Source organism: Monodon monoceros, unplaced genomic scaffold (assembly GCF_005190385.1).
Source record: "Monodon monoceros isolate NGI ecotype Baffin Bay Population unplaced genomic scaffold, NGI_Narwhal_1 Super_Scaffold_12, whole genome shotgun sequence".
Lineage (NCBI taxonomy): Eukaryota > Metazoa > Chordata > Mammalia > Artiodactyla > Monodontidae > Monodon > Monodon monoceros.
In genome coordinates, this window is record NW_021703768.1 from 119811268 (window position 1) to 119831462 (window position 20195).

The following is a 20195-nucleotide window of genomic DNA, read 5'->3' on the forward strand; positions in this document are numbered from 1 at the left end:
TATTCTGTTGACTTTGCCAGTCCAGGGACAGTCAGAGTCCTCATTATCCGCCCATATCCTCGTTCTGTTGTGGGTTTACGGGAGTTTGGGATTAACACACACTACTGTACATAAAATAGATAATCGACAGGGGCCCACTGTATAGCACAGGGAACTCTACTTAATATTCTGTAATAACCTACATGGGAAAAGAATCTGAAAAAGAATAGATATATGTATATGTATAACTGACTCACTTTGCTGTACACCTGAAACTAACACAACATTGTAAATCAACTATACCCCAATACAAATTTTTTTTTTTTTGCGGTACGCGGGCCTCTCACTGTTGTGGCCTCTCCGGTTGCGGAGCACAGGCTCCGGACGCGCAGGCTCAGCGGCCATGGCTCACGGGCCCAGCCTCTCTGCGGCGTGTGGGATCTTCCCAGACCGGGAAACGAACCCGCGTCCCCCGCGTCGGCAGGTGGACTCTCAACCACTGCGCCACCAGGGAAGCCCCCCAATATAAAATTTTTTTAAAGTAAACAAGAAAAAAAAAGAAAAAAACAAATATCATGTTCCACATGCTACAGCCTTCCTCATTAGCTCGTGGAGAGACCCAGTCTATAATACTGTAATGGGAGATATGTTCTTAAAACTTTTACCTACGTCCATTTTTTAGAATCAGATCTTTTTATAAACATTAGAATTCTGATAAAATATTTTATAAAGCAAAGCATCTTTATATAATTTTTTTAATTGTGATTTCAAAGTGTTGTCTGTCACATACCCAACCTTAGGTTGCTTATAGTCTACTGAGAAAGGTAGACATATGAACAAGTGAATATGTGCAAGTTAATCAATACTCTAGTATACATCTGATTAAAATACCAACGAATTAGTGTCAGAGTCTGCTGTCTGGGGTCAGGGTTTGGTACCCAGGAGGAGCTTAATAAATATTTATTGAAAAAATGAAAATCGAAGAAGGTTTCATTTCAGATACTCTGTTTTTCTAATGCATAGTAAGGCAGGAAAAAAAAAAAGTCCTGATAATATTTTAGAAAAGCTGATATTCTTTTCGTATGACATTATTTTTAATTCATAGAAGTATAACCCTCTCATGGACAAGTAAATGTAATCATAGAGAAATATGAGCTTTAGTTATACTCTTCTATTTCCTATGAATTCAGATTACTATGTCCTGCGAACTTGTCCTCAAACCAGAGTTAATGAAACTCTTCATCTCTCCTCCCATATGAAGCAGAATACATCTCCACTGAGCCCCAAAGAAGTGTCATCTTTACTCCCCTTGGAATGAAGGTAGTCTTGGGCTCCTCACACTTTTTCAGGAGTCTTGATATGAGTATTTTGTGCAAAGGAAAATTTTACGTATACTGATTCATACTGATAAATGGCATGTCCATTCCCTCAATGATCCTCTAATTATGTAATTTTAGAGTTGTTTTTTTTTTCCTGGTAGCAAGTACCCATTTGCAGGCCCTGTTAGTCCTTCTACATCTTGGCTCAGTGTAACTCTTTTGATTTCTCTTTCTTTGTTGTTTCTCTTTGGAACTCAAGCTTTTGAAATATGAATAGTTCTAAACCCCAGGAATCAATAATCTACTTTTTTCAAAACCTAATTAGAGTTCAGGAATCTCCCATAAGCCTCACGGGGTTTTTAAGTGTTCTGTAGGCCTTCAAACATGGCATTGAGAATTTGCCAAGATACTAGGTGGTATTGGTGTATACATGTATGTTTGTGTGTTTCTGTATGTGTGTACCTAATGTGAAGATTACTCTAACGTCATTTCATAAGCATATTATATTTTTACATACATGAGTATGCAAGGGAAGAGTATTTTTTATCATGGCCTCACCCCTTTTATTGCCTAAAGAGAGCTGAGTTCACTTGTTGACCTCTAAACTACCATATCAGCGAGCCTAGTGTTCTTCTTAGGGATATGGTATACCTCTGGCTCATTTCAGAAAGGTCCAGTGAGGATTAACCCAGACGTGACATTTCTTGATACGTAAACTGATTGCCCCAAACATCAGTTGATTCCAATATGGTGTATCTGTAAGGAATGTGGAACAAGGATGACATTGTATGTCTCTAATGTTTTGCTGCAGCAGTGGTGCCCATGCCATTTGGCTAAATCATCCCCAAAATGTTTTCTTCAGTGCATGGTTCCAAGTTTTTAAAGATGTGAAGAAACAGAAAGTTCTTTTCTTTGAGCAAGGTTCTGAAGTTTACAAAACGCATTCTTGCATGTGATCCCACTTGATCCTCATGACAGCTCCCCGAGCTGTGTAAGGCATTTCTCATGCTCCCCATTTTATAGCTGCATTAACCAAGAAACAGAGAGTCAAGGAATATTCCCTGACTCCATACAGCCAGTCAGTGGTGGGAACTCAGGTTTTCTCCCTTCTGACTTGGTAATATTCTCCAAGCACTAATGTGACTGCTTGGAAGATGGACTCAGTTTTGTATATGCAGACTACTCTGTAGTCCTTACAGATCTGTTGATCAAAGAATTAACTGGAAACTCAACATCAACTACTTGGAGCTAGAAGCAACCCAGAAGAGTCTATCTGGGGAGTGGTCAGGGGTTTAGACTGCAGAGCCATAAGGAAGTGGATGTCCAAAGAGTAGATACTTTATGGCATGGTACTATAGGGTCAAAGGTAGGACATGGCTTAGGCAAGTAAGACCATGCTGGGGGCAGGAGTTTTAGAATAAAGGGTGAATGTCACCAAACCAAGAGGATATGATTGATTGCAAGGGGGCTTTGAAGGCTCTCTCTGTTCTGACCATCTGCCAGTCCAGAGAAGACACAATTCGTGGTGCGGTGGTGGGGCCACTCTTAGGAAAAGGCTGGTCATATGAAAGGGGAGATGTGTCCTATCAAGGGAGATGTGTCCTGTCTGTCAAGGGAGATGTGTCCTGTCTGTCAAGGGAGATGTGTCCTGTCAAGCGGAGGACGGAGTTTTGCTCTAAAGTTTCAAGTCACCTGTTACTCTTGGGCTCTTCCTTTCCCACTTGTAATTCTTATCCTTTCCTATGTCCTTTTCATAGCTTCATTGGCACCAGAGAGCTCCATCTAATCTCTTTATCTGTAAACTTTGGTATAGGTAGGAGCAGACTCTCCCTATGGAATAATATTAATATGGAGTTTGTGGCTTTTTCTTCCCCCAGAGGAACAGAGAAACAGCCTCATCGACTCCAGTTTGGAATCTGTCGTCTCATCAAACGCAAACAGCATCCTTAATTCTAGCAGCAGCTTACAGCCCAACGTGAACTCCAGTGACCCAGACCTGGATGTGCTCAAACCCACCCGGCCCAACTCACTGTAAGTATGACGTCGGGCTGCTGGCCACAGGGAGCCCTTGGTCAGCCATTCTGCCCAGAATGTGCTGTCTGGCCCCATCTGACTTTGAGTATTGTCCCATGAACCTGATTTAAACCTTCTCCCTCAACTTGGAAGCTTGGCTAAGTTTGTTTTGGATTTTTTAAGCATCATCATCTCAAAGAGGAATCATTATTCTTAACGTACTGCTTCTTGGCCTTGGTGATGTTTGATTTACCATCCTGCTGAGATGGCTTTGGTGATGGCTCATTGCCTGTGCTGGCTGCTGGGCATGAAAAGCAATTTCTTTTAGTTTTACAAACATCCGGGCACTGTAGTAGCTCAGTAGATTTGTAGCTAAGTCTGCTTCACTCATTTGTGTTGTCACAGTTTCCCTTCTCCCTGATTATGTTGAGTATGTTCAGTGCTATCTCTGTGTCCACTTCCAGAGAAAATAGCTCCCAGGTGCTCTGTGAGTCTTCAACTCCTCAAACCTTAGCATGACCGTGATCACAGAGCAAATTCTCTAAAGGAGAAGAACCTCTGTTGCTTCATTCTTGGGTGTTGAGCACCCACAGCTGAGACAGGCAGTTTTGAGGCTGGTTGTCCAACCCTCCACGGAAACTAGATCTACTCTGCTTGGGCCAGAAAGTTCTCTTTTGTGGTTACATCCCACATTACTTAGCCTGCTTCTTCGGACCACCCCATAAATCTCGTCCACTAGAGCCTTTGCATAAAGAATGTGAGGCCATGACAATACAGCTGGACTCTCCAGCCACAGTTGTATAAGACTCAGGAAGAACAGAGTTGACTTTGCCTTTCTCTGGTGAAAATAGTTTGAGGTTCAGCCACAAATTGCCTTCAGGACAGTTGTTTCTCTTGGTGAGGCCCCAGGATGTCAGAACCTTTTCCTGCCCCTCTCCCTGCTGTGGTTGCATGATCGCGCTCCGCCATTCTATCTTGCTAACATAGTTACAGATCTGCAAAATGGGTCTAACAATTTTTGCCTTAGAAGGGACTAAGGGATATTAAGGTTTGGAAGGAAAAATGACTCTAAAATGGATATGAGGCACTTAGAAAATGCAGCAACAGTGTAAGATGGAATTGTACATTGAGAAAAATCAGGTCTCTTTTTAATTGTTGGCAGCTTTAAGTCCTACCGTGATATTCAAGAAATGTAATGACCTGTTATCAGGTAGATGATGTGTGTGTGTTTTTTTTTTACCAAGAACTAGCCTCAAATGCTCAAAATAATTTAACTTGTTCAGCTTGTGGGCAGTGAGTCCTTTCTGGTTCTCCATGGCCAGACTTGCGTGTGGAGCCTCCCTTCCTTGATGGATGGCTCTCTAGGGTACTCCCAGAGCCGTTTTCCTTACAGTTGCTGGAGTTATTTGTTGCTCAGAATGAGCAAGGTTGAATTTCTAGCCCAGGTTGCTTAACACTCCCTGATTTTAGCCGGCGGCACCAACTAGTGGCCTTTAATCTTTGTTTTCAGCTGCTGGGGGCTGGGAGCCCCCCAAGTCACCATTGAGTACAGTGTGTCCAAAGAGGCTACTTTGGCAGCTATGTGGAAATGGGGGGTTTGGTCTTTTAAACAGGTCATGGAGGAGGGGGCTTGGGATTTTTTATTTTTCAGTTATCTAGATGTGATTTGTTTTACATAAAACACTGGGGGTCACTTTGCCTGCTTCACGCCCATCCACCAGATGCATCCCTACCTGGTGTATGTTTGGGGGGCTTTCCCAAGGAAGGGAGGATGAGGCCAGGAACAGTCCACTTGTTTGCCTCTGGTGGAGGACGGGAGGTAGGAATGTGGGTGTGTTTCCCGCAAGACTGTTGTCTTCCAAGCCCAGTGAATAGCTAACTGATACCTGGAAGTCTTGAGCTCCAGGAGGGCTGCTCTTGAGGTGGAAGCAGTGCTGACACCAGCATTTGCTACGGACCTGATGAGGGCCATGCCAGCAGCCCTAAACACTCTGCAGCTGGTTCTCCACCCATTTCTGAAACCCAGGGCCAGGAGATGTTGTTGCCCAGTTTGTGCCTGCCAGATTTATTCTGCCTGGGATTGGCCTGGCCTGGGATTGGACCACCGACAGATGGATGAGAGGTCATCCCGGCAAATGGAAGCCACAATACTTCCCTGAGTCAGTGAATTCTGAGGCACCCTCTGCCATGGTGCTGGGACTCAGTTGCAACCAGCCGAGACCGCTTGGGTCTCAGCCTCGGTCCTGGACCCTTTCATCCCTTCCCGTCGTTGTTCACGTGGAGGTACACAGAGCTCCTTGAATGGGGACACTTAATGACGTAGATGAAAACACAAGACCAAGTCGAGGGGTGGGGGATTACCGTTACCTTGACTGTAAATTAGGCACAGCGTGGGGAAACCAGTCACCAGAAAACTGTCTGTTCTTTTTATTTCATTCGTTTGTTTTTCATTGTTTTCATAATGACTGGAATGATCCTTCTGACCACATAACAATCATAATGAAAGAAATTTGTTTGTGACTCAGCATCCCTTGGTACTTTGGAGGCCACATTTTGCTGTCTCCTTTGTAAATCTTTTCTAATTCTCCAAGGAGATGAAGGTCCTCTTGTTTGTGTGGACATAATGCTAAATCAGGCATCAGAATCAGAGATGCCACCATTTCAGGCCTGCCAGGGCAAGGCTGCAGGGATCCTATCTTTGGCAGGTCCTCAGCTGGACCTCTTGAGGTTGCTGTCTCTCCTAAAGATTAGAGGACACTTGGTGAGCCGAGACCAAAGTTTAGCTCATCTAAAATGGTCAGCAAATATTGCTGACCTGGTTTATGCTCAGACCTCTGCTGAGCTACCTGGGGTAAAGGAGAAAAAGAGGATTCCTGGCCTCCCCGGGAGTTTACACTCTGGCTGAGGAGGAAAAATGGTGGTAAATGGCAGTGCTAAATGGGGCTTAGAGCTCAGAAGTGCATTTAGAGTTCAACAACTCTTAACTGGGTATCTGTTAGGTACACAGACCAGTCAGTGTCGGGAAAAGTGGCGTAGATGAAATGTGAGGTGGGCACCAGGTAAGACGATATGGGTGGACGAAGAGCATTTCAGGTAAGGGGATGAGAGAGGCAGAGATAATCCAGGATGGAGAAAAACAGTCTACAGACGTGTGTGTTGGGGGAGGGGGAACTTAGTTCTTCCCCTACCATGACCACCAAAAAAAAAAAATTGAACAAACTGTTAAGATCAGCTCACTTCACACAAAAATCCAGATTTCATGCTGGAACCACTAGACACACACACACACACACACACACACACACACACATACACACACAATAATGAATTTAGACACAGACCTTACAGCATTCATAAAAATTAACTCAAAATGGACCATAGACCTAAATGTAAAATGCAAAACTATAAAATTTCTAGAAGACAACATAGGAGAAAATCTAGGTGTCTTTGGGTTTGGCAATGACTGTTTAAAGAAACACCAAAAGCATAATCCATGAAAGAAAAAATTGGTAAGTTGGACTTCATTTAGGCTAAAAGCTTCTACTCTGGGAACGACATTATTAAGAGAATGAAAAGCCAAGCCACAGACTAGGAAAAAGTATTTGCAAAACACATATCTGACAAAGGACCAGTATACTAAATATATAAAGAACTCTTAAAATTCAACAGTAGGTAAACAAACCACCCAGTTAAAAGCTGAGCAAAGGGGCTTCCCTGGTGGCGCAATGGTTGGGAGTCCGCCTGCCGATGCAGGGGACACGGGTTCGTGCCCCGGTCCAGGAGTATCCCACATGCCGCGGAGCGGCTGGGCCCGTGAGCCGTGGCCGCTGAGCCTGCGCGTCCGGAACCTGTGCTCCGCAACCGGAGAGGCCACAACAGTGAGAGACCCGCGTACCGCAAAAAAAAAAAACAAAAACGATCGAGCGATCACACTCTTAGGTGTTTACCCAAATGAGTTGAAAGCTTAGGCCCACAAAATCCTGCCTATTCATAATTGCCCAAACTTGGAAGCAGCCAAGTTGTTCTTCAGCAGGTGAATGGATAACCAAACTGTGGCACGTCCAGACAATGGAATATTATTTGGTGATATAAGGAAATGAGCTATCAAGGCATGAAAAGACATGGATGAACCATAAATGCATACTGCTAAGAGAAGAAAGCCACTCTGAAACACTGCAGTATGGTATGATACCAACTATATGACATTCTGGAAAAGGCAAAACTATAGAATCTGTAAAAAGATTAGTGGGCAGGAAGGACACAGGGCATTTTTAGGACAGTGATACTCTTCTGTATGATATCCTAATAGTAGATATTACTAAATGCATAACACAAGACATTATGCATTTGTCAAAACCCATAAAACCCATAGAAAAGAAAGAGTGAATCCTAATGTAAACTGTGGACTTTAGTTAATAATAATAGCAATAATAATAATAATGTATCAGTATTGGTTCATCAGTGGCAATAAACGTACCACACTAATGAAAGGTGTTAATAATAGGGGAAACTTAGGGAAAGGGGAGAGTTATATGAAAACTCATAAGTTATTTTGAGCAATTTTTCTGTAAACCTAAAAGTGCTCTAGAAAGTAGTCTATTAGTAAATTTTTTTTTAATCTAGATTTCCAGCTTCTTCTGAAAAGTTAAAAGATTTGGCCACACTAAATTCATATGTTGCTTGGTAACAGATGATACTCGTTAGTCACTATCTTCTCTCTTTTCTGTCTCCAAGGCCTGTGATAAATTAAATACGGCCAAAGAATCTTTGCAGCCCCTCCCATTAAGAGGTGGAGTCCTTGAATCTAGGCCGGACTTTACCCTCTGACTTGATTTGATCATTATATGACTTCCAAGCCCAGGCCACAAGGCCTTGCAGCCTCCCATCTCCTCTTGGAACCCAGCCACCGTGTAAAAAGTACAGCCTAGCCTCCTCGAGGATGAAGGACTGTTAGAGAGAGGAAGCCCGCTGTCCCAGCCAAACCCAGTGCCCAGGCCACCGGTCAGCTAATGCAGCCACATGAGTGAGTCCAGGAAAGACCAACAGAAAAGCTGCCCAATTACCCCCACAGATTCATGAAAAAGAATACATTGTGGTTGTTTTAAGCCCCTGAATTTAGGCCAGTTTTTTCAGCAATAGTTAACTAACACAAGTCAGAGTCATGGGCAACTTCCTTGGGATGGCACTGGGCTGCCTGGGTCAGGTATGGAAGATTCTCACTGTAGCATAGTGGCACGTGGAGATTAGCCTTTCCATTTTCAGAATCTTCTTTGAAAGAAAATGACTCATAAATGAGATTCTAAGAAGTTCAGAAACAAAACAAAACCCATAGCTGATGGCTGAGGCATGGAAAGCAGGAAGCCCTAGGTTTTAATCCTGGCACCATCGACTGGCTGGTGCTCTTCCTTGGCCCTGAACATGCCCCTGAACGTGCCCAATGCCCGCTTCCGGTGGTGGAAGGAGTGGGGCTGACCTGTCTCTAAGAACGGAGGTCATTCACTGGGTGCTTACAAAGGACTGCAGAAATAAGTCTCTCTCTCCTCTCCCAGTGACCAACAGAGATGGCCTCGTGCCATCGCTTTTCTGGGAGATAGTGATTTTTAAGGAGGAAGTAAACAAATGCTGAGAGAGAAGTCAGGAGACATCCCACTAGGGACTTAAGATACTGCAGTAATTCCCCCAAATTAAAACCGACCAGGGGAATGCTTTTTTCAAACCGCTGGGGTAGGGATGGAGGGGCTTGTTAGGATTGAAAGAAGGCCAGGAGAGCAGAGGATGATTCCAGCAATGGAGGAACCCAGCCCTGGAGTTCTCTCTGCCTAAGTGGTCCCCACCCCTAAAAAATAACTGCCCAGTAGCCCCATCAATAAAACTAATATTTCTCATCCTTTCCGCTTAACACACACACACATGCGTTTCCAAGTTATTTCTGGTTACCTAAAAGATGTGTGCGTGCCAGACGCCTTCAAATTCTGCCAGAGTCAACCATCCTCTCTGGTTTTAGTGGCCAGTGAGAGGCGGCAAGAGAACAGTGCCTGGAATTCAGAGGATAAACAAGGCCTGCTTCCAGGCAGAGTTGTTTCTCTGAAGCACTGTTGGCTCCTGCTGCATTTGATTCAGCGGCTCTCATCTGAAACCTGGGGAAGGCTTGCCTGGAGAGAGATCTCTAAAACTTTACTTCTGTTTTGCTTATTCAGTCAAAATTCACTCAGCAAATATTGTTGAACACTGACTGTGGGCCAGGTGTTATTCTGAGTGCTGAAGATAGAGTGATAGAAAGATTAGAGTTTCTGCCCTCATTGATTTTATATTCTAGTAAGGTAACATCAGTATCTCAAATATCAAACGTTGAGAAGTTCTGTGGAGAAAACCAACAGAGAGTAAAGGAGGTACAGATTTGGAGGGGAAGGAGGCAAGTTACTTTAGGACTTTCTGCCTCCGTTTCTTCATCTGTAAAATGGGGTCATCATACCCTCCACAAAAATGTGTTGTGACAGTTAAATGAGATCACCTTTTGTCATATCATTTACATGTACAGCACTGTGAATGGCAGTTACCGGTAATGACTCAGAGGCCCTCTTCCACACCATCCGTTCTCTCCCTCTATTCCGTCAACCCTGGTGTGTATTTTTCGGGTGCAGAGAGATGTCCCAGGCTGTTCTGCTCATCTCTCCGCACAGGCTTACTATCTTGGTGGCCTGGAGCTCTCTGTCAGATCAGTCTTTGAGTATCAGTGAAAAGAAGGGGACTTCTACTGTAGAGTCAGGTTCTGCCCCACCTTAAATCTAGACCAGCTGGGGTAGGCAAGCCTGTTCCTGAGACATGTGGGAACCTCCACATCCCATGGGGTACCTGATAAGCTGCATGCCTAGCTGTTATTTATTGGGACCAAATGAATCACTAAAGGAATAAAAGGCATTAGACAACTGATAACTAATGGCATATTTTTTAAAGTAATTTTACCATCTAAGTGCTATTTTATGCCAAAAGAGTTACACCCAAACAGGCAGCTATCATTTTGCTCCAGTGATCTTTGTTTTGTCATTCTTTGGGATGCAGAGATTTGAAAGAGGAAGTTTTCCTCTGTGGTTGAGTCAGTTTGCTGTGGGAAGAGGATCTTTCCTGTTAGATTGAGGATACCGTTTCTCACCTGCCTCCAAGCAGAAAAGGTCTCTCGAGACAGTTTTGCCTGAAAATTTGGTGGCATTCCCCACCTTGATAAATAGCTCGAAAGCGTAATGATTTTCACAAGGAGTCATTTGCCTTTTCTTATTACTCCTCACCACCCCCACGGTGGCTCCAGCCTGCTTGGTCGTGGTTGTCTCTTGGACAAGCCCAGAACCTTCCCTCTTACGTCTCAGGCTCCTGGGGCCACCATAGCCACAGCTCTTCCAAGTACCAGGCCAGCTTCCCTTGACATTTTCAGAGATTCGTCACTGACATGACCCACATTCTTGTTTCCTGAGAGGCCTCCTGTCAGCTTTTCCCATTCCCCAGCCAAGATCTTCCGGGCCAGTCAGGAGCCCAGCTGGCTTCCCTTGGTTGAGGGTGGAGATTCCTGCCTGGTGACCCGTCCGATTTTTATTGGATAAATGTGTTTGGTTATTAGCGGTTCTTCTTTTTTTTCACAGAAAAATCGATCGAGGCAGGCCTCACACTTCATGACCCAGCAGGATTTCTTTCCCAAGCACCAGAGCTGTCCGTGGGCTTGGATCTCTCCAGCGTGTCAGCAGAGGGGGTATGGGAGGAGGCGGGGACTGGACATCATTCCAGTGCTCAACCAGCATCCCCGTTTTCCAGCAGAGTGGAAGTCACAAATGGAACAATGTTTTCCTTCACACAGATTGTTTTCTTCCCCCCTTTATGAGCTAAAATCATATAAAGGGTCTGCATTTTCTTCTGTACACTAATTAGTCTTACCAAATAATCTTAAACAGTTCCCCCATTTGCCATGACATGGAGTAGATGCTGAAGCCTTGGGGTTTAATTAAACATATGAACGAACGAATTTCATTCTGGATTTAGCTGCATTTTATATGTGTAAGTAGGTGTTAGGCATTTTAAATCTCCAGTTTTTGGTAGTGTCTTTAGGGAAGGAAATAGGCTTACGATTTTGCATGGCTTTCAGCACTATTATGCCTATAAGTGGACTTGGAAGGAACTCTGAAAGGCTGTTTTTCTCGCTTTGGGTTAGATCTGAGATTGTCTGTCTCCCTCCCTGTGTATATAATTTGGAGGAATCTTATTGGTTGATCCAGATCCTAAATTGGGTAAATTAAAATCATATTCGAGTTCAAGTACTGCTTTTTAAACCTTTTTAGTCGGTCTAGAAAGCAGATGCATCCTTAGCTAGGAACACATTTCTAGTTGGAAACAGCCTTGGGGTCTTATTTTTAATGCCTTCTCTGCATTAAGAATATAGAAAACCATGTACTGTAGTCTGCTTTGGTCTCTGCATGCTGCTCTTCCAGGGCAGGGTCTTAGCTCAGCACTGTGTTTGCCAGAGTGTGGCCCTGTGACAGCATCACTGGTGTCACCTGGGGGCTCGTTAGAAATGCATGTTCTCAGGCCCCACCCAGAGTTATTGGGTCAGCAACTCTGGAGGAGGAGCCCAGCAATCTGTGTTTTAACAAGCCCTGCAGGTCATTCTGACACATGCTCAAGTCTGAGAACCGTGGTCATAATGCGTTAGGCTGATAAGACTTCACAAGAAAAAAATCTGGATATACCTCAATGTAAAGCACTCAGGCCCAAGCGTGTGTCATCGCTGGCACTTTGTCCCTGCAGTGATAACAGTAGTGGAGCTTAAGAGCACCTTGCCCTTGGCCCTCAGGGGAACCCAGTTAGCTCACCAGTGCTATACTTCACAGCTCACCAAGGAAGCCAGCCAGCTGCTTTGCAAATGCTTGCCTTTTGGTCGTAAATCAAGAGAGGGTGAGTACATCAACTAATCAAGCCAATAAGTATTTTTATTGAGCACATACTATGTGTGTAACACGAGAAAGTCAGGACCCTTGCATTGACAGAAGAAGAGATCTCAGGGTATGTGATACTGAAAGTGGTGGGTCAGCATCAGCATGTACAAAAGATGTGAGACTTCTGGGTCAGCATTCCCCAAACTGAGGCAGGAATGGGAGACAGGTGGAAAGAATGGAGTTGGACAAAGTTCAACCGATTCTTGACAAGAGGACTTCTGTGCCTTTAATATGTCCGTTGTGAATCTCCCAAGGGGCATGTCTTATGCTGCATTTCCTAAATGTATTTGACTACAGAAGATGGTTTTACAGTGATTCTCTTCAGCCTCTTAAAACAGGATCCCACTGTTTAGGAAATGCTATTCTAAAATACTCTATTTTTGAGGGGGAAAGTGTATTTCTCATAATGGATGGTATTATTATGGCAGAGATCCTTCAAAAGAATAGCGATCTCAGGGCTTCCCTGGTGGCGCGGTGGTTGAGAGTTCGCCTGCCGACGCAGGGAACGCGGGTTCGTGCCCTGGTCCGGGAAGATCCCACGTGCCGGGGAGCGGCTGGGCCCGTGAGCCATGGCCGCTGAGCCTGCGCGTCTGGAGCCTGTGTTCCGCAGCGGGAGAGGCCACGGCAGTGAGAGGCCCGCGTACTGCAAAAAAAGAAAAAAAAATAGATTTACTCATTTTTGAAATTGCCATTCTTTTATTTATTCTCTTAAATTTGTGGAGTACATCTTTGTGAGAAACAATTCTCTTTTTTAACCTTTAACATTTGTTGTATCCTCAGTAACTAATGATCTGAGTGAGATGCCTGCTATTTGATTGAAGAATAAGGGTCCTACAGAAAGGTGATGCTTTTGGTATGTTTTAAATGAAGTTAATGCTATTTGAATCATTCGTTCAGTGGCCAGGTGACTCCTCCACTCCAGGCTGGTCTGTCCAGGACTCCAGGTCAGTTTAGCAAATGGTAACTCTTGTAGTACAGCAGAGGAAATTTGTCTCAGGGAGCTAAGTAGAGTGGATCCAGTTAGACCTCTACGTCTGGACTGATTTCAGATTTCTTATTAAATTAGGAAGCCCTAACTTAGGAAACAAGAAAGTCAGCTAACTACTCATGAGCTCCTCTCCCATCCTCTCAACCAACATTGTGAAATTTAAGTAGTTCAATCTTCTTGAGCTATATATAGTTCTTTCACCTGATCTTCATCTGTCATTCTCCATCTGCCATCTACCCAATTTCCTTTAAAAGCGCTATTTTAAAGCAGAATATATAATGGAAAAACCTTAACTCCTGACCTTTATGGAGCTACGCTAGAGTTACTCCATAATAATTAGCAGTTGCTCTGGTAACCTCAGACACATGGCCTAAATCACCTGTGTTCATCACTATCCATTCCCCACCTTCTGGATAGTAAGATCACATGCTTCCTGCTAATGAAAAAGGAACAATTTAGTAATTTTATCATTCTTTTAAGCTTCTATTGTAAGAGTAGAGGAAGCGATACTGTTTGTGATCAGACACACTGAAAATAGGTGTTTTGTTTAGTTTTTTGGTGACTAAAGCAGTGACGTAGGAGAGAAATCATCTTGGGTTTTGAGCAAGTTGGAAAGCCCTGTTCTGTCTGTTTTGTTCACCACTGTACTCAGAACCTTAGACGATTTAAGCAGGTAAAATGGGCAAATTAGAATTTAAGGATAGCGGCACCCAGGATGGAATGGGAGAAGGAAATTGCCAAGGCTGTCGTCGTATCAAGTCAGACCTCACTGAGTGGGATGATTAAAGCCCACTAACTTCAGCATTTAGACTTGAAGAATACTGCTTTGCAAGTTGGGAAATCCAAAGCTGGAGCACAGGAGAGATTTCTGATCTTCAAATAAGTGTGTTGGCTTCAACTCTGTCGTGGAGGAAGCCTACACCCTCACCTCCCCTAGCTTCCGTACACCTTACCTTACAACACAGACGTGGTAGTAGGAGCGCCATGTAACTCCCTGCTTCCTCTGGGGGAGAAACAGCCCCCCACCCCCTCACACACACACACATCCTCTTTCCCATTCTTCTCTTGACCCTTCGTGTGAAAGTGGAATTAGAGGAAATATGCCCTGAGTCATCCTGTGGGGGTACTTATGATGTGCAATCGTCACAGTGAAAATAAACCGGCAGAAGGTCAAGAATTAAGAAGTGGAATCATAGGACTCCCGGACACACTAATCCAGTAGTGACAAGGTCCACATGTTAGTGACCGACAGAGCCAAGGTGATCATCGCAGACAGCAGTTAGACCCAGCACTGTCCCAAGTGAAGGCTGCAATTTAAATAATTATTAGCAGAGGAATACCACTGACTGCTTTTGCTCGAGCTTCTACCCTTTCTTAAATCTCAGGGACAGAGACTTCACTCTGCTTTATGTGTCCTCTTGGAGTATGGCACCACCAGTTGAATATTTGCCAGTGTAGCCTACCTGCGCCTGGAGACCTCACCAACATCAGCCTCCAGAATCAGCCAGATCTGATGGACAGTCCCTTCCCAGGCAGCCAGCAAATACATAATAAATACCTTCTGTTTAAGGTACCGTTCCAGGCACTAGGAAAGAGACTGAACAATACTCTCCCCTCAAATCTCTGACAGTCCATGGGGGAAATCAGATCTACCGACATGAGGGGAACATTGCTGCCAATGAGAGACAGATTTTAAGTCATAAGTGAGTGGTCTGGTCGTTCATTCAAAAACATTTATGGTTGAATGAAGTGCCTTTGCAATTTACGTTGTATAGGCAGGGTTTCCAATAATCTCTTCTAGATCTGCTTTAAGTTTGTAACTTCCTTGTCTGCCTTGGTCCAGTTTACTGAGAGCGGGGGAGGAGGAGTTCTGGTTTTATGACCCAACCTTTTTATTCTGTTACCTGGGAGAATTTCTACCTCTCAGACTGCCTGTTTTCAAGCATTGGGCTTATGGAAGAAAATGGTACCATTCCCAATTGTTTTGTTTTGTTTTTTTCCACTATGGATCTAACATTTTAGATGTCTCAGAATTTTAAATTTGGAGCATAAGAATGATGTAGAGAGGAAAAAAATATTGAAAGAAATGAAAAGTTGGAATTTGATCATTTGAATATGTTACACTTTAAAAATTTTTTCCACACCTAACAAGAGGATTTCTCATTAGGACAACTGTACTTTTCTTCTTCCCCCAAAACTAGCAGTTTACTAATACTTGTTGCAAAAACCTGTGACAATTTCTTGTGTAAAGCCCTACACCAAATACACTGTTAAATTGAAATTTAATTCATACTTTGAAGGATTGTTTTCTGACCTTATATGGAAAAGGAAAGTTCTTGAGAATTAGTAGTTCTTTAAACTCTGTATCAGAGTAGCCAGGAAAAACAAGTAAAAAGAGACTGTGCCTTGCTGTGGGTCAAGAGAAGTTTTGCTAGTAAAGTTTCATGCATCACCTAAATCTCTATGGAGGGGTGAGGGCTCTTTTTTCTGGTCCTTTGTCTGAAAGGAAATTCTATGTTAAATTCCCTCTGCCTCACAAGCCAGTTATTAATTCTGCCTTTAATTTCAACGTGAGCCAATTAGGTGGTATGTCCACAAGCAAGCACCCTGATTCATCACTGCAAAGAAGGAAACTCTTCTCGCAGTATTTTTCTTTGCAAAGTCAGCTGATTTTTCCAGGCCTTTCTTCCACTTCCACAAATGTCAACTCCTGGAGTTTATCCTTTTCAAGGTGTGGTTCAGTAACCAATTCCAGTGGTGATACAAAGGGAGGCTTAATAGAACCTGAGCTGAGTTGATACTTTGAATACAGCTTGCTCTGAATCGGGCCATAGAGAGCTCTGTCAGCAGTGACCTGAATGCTCCTGGCGAAACGCAGTCCGAGCCGGCTTCCCTCCTTATTCCTCACTTTTGGTGCACCTAGTACAAGCAAGCTCACCGTGTAACCCACTGAACTTGGCACCGCTCGGGAAGAATTGGGTCTCTGTGTCCAAAATGTTCAGCAGAAACCCAAGACCCTCCTCTAGAATATGAATATATAATCAGTATGCGGGGCCCCCAAAACAGGAGAGCAGTGCGATTTCCCGCAGAACCCTGGATGTGTCCTGCCGCAGCCTCAGGCTTAGCTTTACTCCAGGTTCATCGAGAAATACAAGAATTTGTAGTAAAGGGGACTTCCCTGGTGGTCCAGTGGTAAAGAATCCGCCATGCAATACAGGGGACGCCAGTTCGATCCCTGGTCGGGGAACTAAGATCCCACATGCCACGGGGCCACTAAGCCCGCACGCCACAACTACTGAGCTCGTGCGCCTCAACTAGAGAGCCCACATGCCCTGGAGCCTGCGTGCCACAACTAGAGAAGAGAAAAACCGCACACCACAACTAAAGAGAAGTCCATGCACCGCAACGAAGAGCCCACATGCCTCAACGAAGATCCAGCGTGCCGCAGCTAAGACCCGACGCAGCCAAAAATAAAGAAATAATAAATAAATCTTTAAAAAAAAAAAAAAGGGGATTTGTAGTAAGGAAGAGAAAGAAGATGTTGTCTCTGCTCAGATGAGTTGCCCTGTGTTTCGCCACCTCTAAAGACATTCCCTTTTCTATGGAGAGAATGTGATCCTTTCCCGACTGCATTCCTGTGCTTCACCGATTCTCCAGTATTTTGGAATATAACACTTCACTGTCTTCATTCACAGAACAAAAATTCATACTTACTGATGAGGCAGGGTACAGAGAACTTAGGAGAAAAAAATACATAAAGATGGTAATAATACAGAGGTCTGGATAAAGAGCAGGTCACCCTTCATACCCAACAGTCCCTTGGGTCACAACTATATGACAGCACAAGACAGTAGTTGACATTTATAATCCTGATTCCTCAATAAAGTAAACTCCGCTTGATATATTCTGGTTTTGAAAGTAGAAAATACGTGTGCTGTATCTTAGAAAGATGTCCACTGGTTATAATAAAAACATGGGTGCTTAAATAATTAAATTTGATTTCTCTGTAGAGTTACTTGGTGGGAAACCTCGTTCCTCACTGATAAGAGATTTTGCACCACAATTCTGGTAATAGTATGGGGAGATGGGGGGTAGGGGTACATGGCCAAGCCAGGCCAACCCTAATATTTTCATGGGGATTATTTAAACTGGAACTGGGTTAAGAATCTATTTTACCCCCTAGAATGGTGAGAAGCCATGTTCCCCCACAAGGAGAAAGTCCAGTTGCTGTCATTCCAATGTGCATAGAGAAACAAAAGATAGAGAGGTGGCTTCCTGTGCCCCCTTTTCCTTCCTCTAGTTCACGGTGTTTCAGTCTTCTGCAACCAAAGTATTCCTCGGCCATTCAATGGTATTTACTGAATGTCCTCAATATGTAAACACATAATGTTAAAGATGAGCTAGATGGGGATAGTGCCCTTAAAGTGAGAGATCCCAGCAATAGATAACATATATAAATATATATTAATTTATTTTTTTATATATAAATATATATAAAAAATGGGTGAAGGGGGTCAAAAGGTACAAACTGCCACTTATAAATTAAATCCTAGGGATATAAAGGACAGCATGGTGACTTCAAAGATGTTAAAAGAAAAAAAAGAATATATAGAAATTCTATATAATCATATATATTATTGATATATAAAATATACAATTACTGTAAAACAAGACTCAAATGGTCTAGATGCTGCAGGATGAGGTGCCGCTGGAATTCCCCAACAGGAGAGATGACTTTGAGCTAGGACGATCAAGGAAGCCTTTGTGATCAGATTGGCACTTGAACCTGGGTCTTGAAAGATGGGTTGGATTTAGACAGAAGGGACCAGGGGTGTTCTGGTCAAGGGGGACAGTAGGGAAAGGCTCAGAGGCAGGAACATACCAGGCATATGTGGGGAGCTGCTCGTAATTGACTCTGTCTGAACATAATGCTTTTCATCTATAATATTACAGTTGTTTTGTTTCTTATGTCAATATGGTTCTTTACTTCTTTGGGTGCTACAGCTGGGAAAGCCTAGTAATGTTGTCTTCCCATTCCAGAACTCTATGGTAGCTGGATCCCAGTGGAACATCTTCTATCGATTTATCTTGTGTAATTGACTTGCCTGAGATGTTCCCTACTTTCATCCCACTTTTGCTTCACAGTCAAATAGACCTCACCATCTGGAACTCTTCTTTATTTTTTTAGGCCAAATTTTTTTCCACAAAAGGCCTGTTTTCATTTCTAAATGTCACACAAGACCCTACAACATTCTGCTGCGGCTTTTTTGCTTTGAGTTTTCTGTTGTAAAAACTGAACAAAACAGGTCTGAAGATAAGCTGTATTCTTCTTGTCTGTGTTATAGTCCAGCACCAAACACATCAGACAAATCCTGACACCTTTAGCTTTCTGCAAGGGCTGCTTACCTTGGAGTTAGGCGATAGCTCAAAGAGAGTAGCTCTGAGCTCAGAATGGGGAAAGCAGCTCGGAGAGAATTGGGGCAGGCCAGAGTCTTAGTGGGCTTAATAAGGAGAGAATATAAATAGGGATCACATAGCCTTACAGAAAATTCCTGCTTATTTTTACTCCTTAGACAGAGTTGCTATGTTTAGCCTTCAGTTACTGTGCTAAACCTACTAAAGTGAGCCTGGTATTTATTTTCATTCGGATCAGTAACATCCATTCTCTTTCTCAAATTATAAGTGAATGACGGAAACTGCATCCCTGCTGTTCAACTCTAGCTGACACATTGTCACAAAGCACCATGCACTGTAGAAGTTACTGTCCGGCCTTTGCTTTTGGAGTGTTTGCATTTCTCGCAATCCAGTGCCTTTCTGAGCTCTCCCAAGAGCTGACTATTCCTGTCCTCCTCACATGTTTCTGGAAATCGAGCACTAGTATAAACTTCCCTAGTAGGACATCTTTTCAGTGAATGGGCAGTCATTATATTCAAGACCGTATGTGTCAGCTTGAGCAAACTTACCAATCAGGATTCTTGATACAAGTAACAGAAAACTCAGCCCAGCTACCTTAGGCTGAAATGCAACTTATTGGTTCACCTACATAATTGATAAGCACAGGAAAATCTGCTTCAGGAATGCATGGATCCAGGCACTCAGGTCTTGCCATCTTGCCATTGGGACTCAGCTCTTGCCATCTCTCAGCTCAGTTTTCCTCTATGTTGACTCTTCTCTTAGGTAAGCACTTTTCCTTTTGATTGTAAGATGATTGCCACCAGCTGGACTGACTTCCTTAAAACTCCAGCTCCAGGAGAAGAGAACAGTTTGAACAGTCTTCACTAAAAGTTTGAACAGTCCTTTGGGCCTGATTCTTCCCTGAAAGTTTGAACAGTCCTTTGGGCCTGATTCTTCCCTAAAAGTGTGAGCAGTCCTTTGGGCCTGATTCTTCTCGGTCCAAACTGAATCACCTCTCTAATCCCTTACCCAGCATCTGTGGCCAGAGGGTGTGATGCTCTGCTGGGCTGGGCCTACGTCGCCTGTTCCTCCTTGTCTGGGTGGAAGGAGGTGAATGGACACTCAGAGCACATGGAATGTGAGAATGGAGAAGGGGTGGTGCCCAGAGGAGAGGCAGCCCAGACCACAAATGTCTACTCTGCAGGTCTTTCTGACATGGATTTAGTGAAGGATCTGGTGCCTTTACATGCCAGGAGGCAAATCTGTACTGCTTTTTACTGTTCCCAATAGTTCCTCATATCTTCTCTGAAAATGTCCCTTTTTTGAGTCCAAATGGTTGTTGCAGAGTTTCTTATTTTAGTCCTAGTTAACTGGCTCCTTCCAGAATAGCATAGTTTTTGGTTTTAAAAAATGAAGAAAATGTCATCTTTATTACTTAGCTCTGGACAAAGTTGATTCACTTAAAAAACAAATTTCTGGGAAAAGGTTTCATTGTCAGTGCCCATTACAGATCATTGGAGGACGCGT

General features: G+C 43.6%; 1 protein-coding gene across 5 annotated transcripts in view; it reads left to right on the plus strand.

Annotated features, from left to right (window-relative positions):
- The window catches only part of ARHGAP26 (Rho GTPase activating protein 26), a 485730-nt gene that overhangs the window by 410900 nt on the left and 54635 nt on the right, over positions 1-20195 (plus strand). For all 5 annotated transcript variants that reach the window (XM_029215618.1, XM_029215622.1, XM_029215620.1 and 2 more), the window contains exon 20: positions 3176-3329. In XM_029215618.1, the coding sequence (XP_029071451.1) occupies positions 3176-3329 (154 nt within the window). The remainder of the gene's footprint in view (positions 1-3175; positions 3330-20195) is intronic.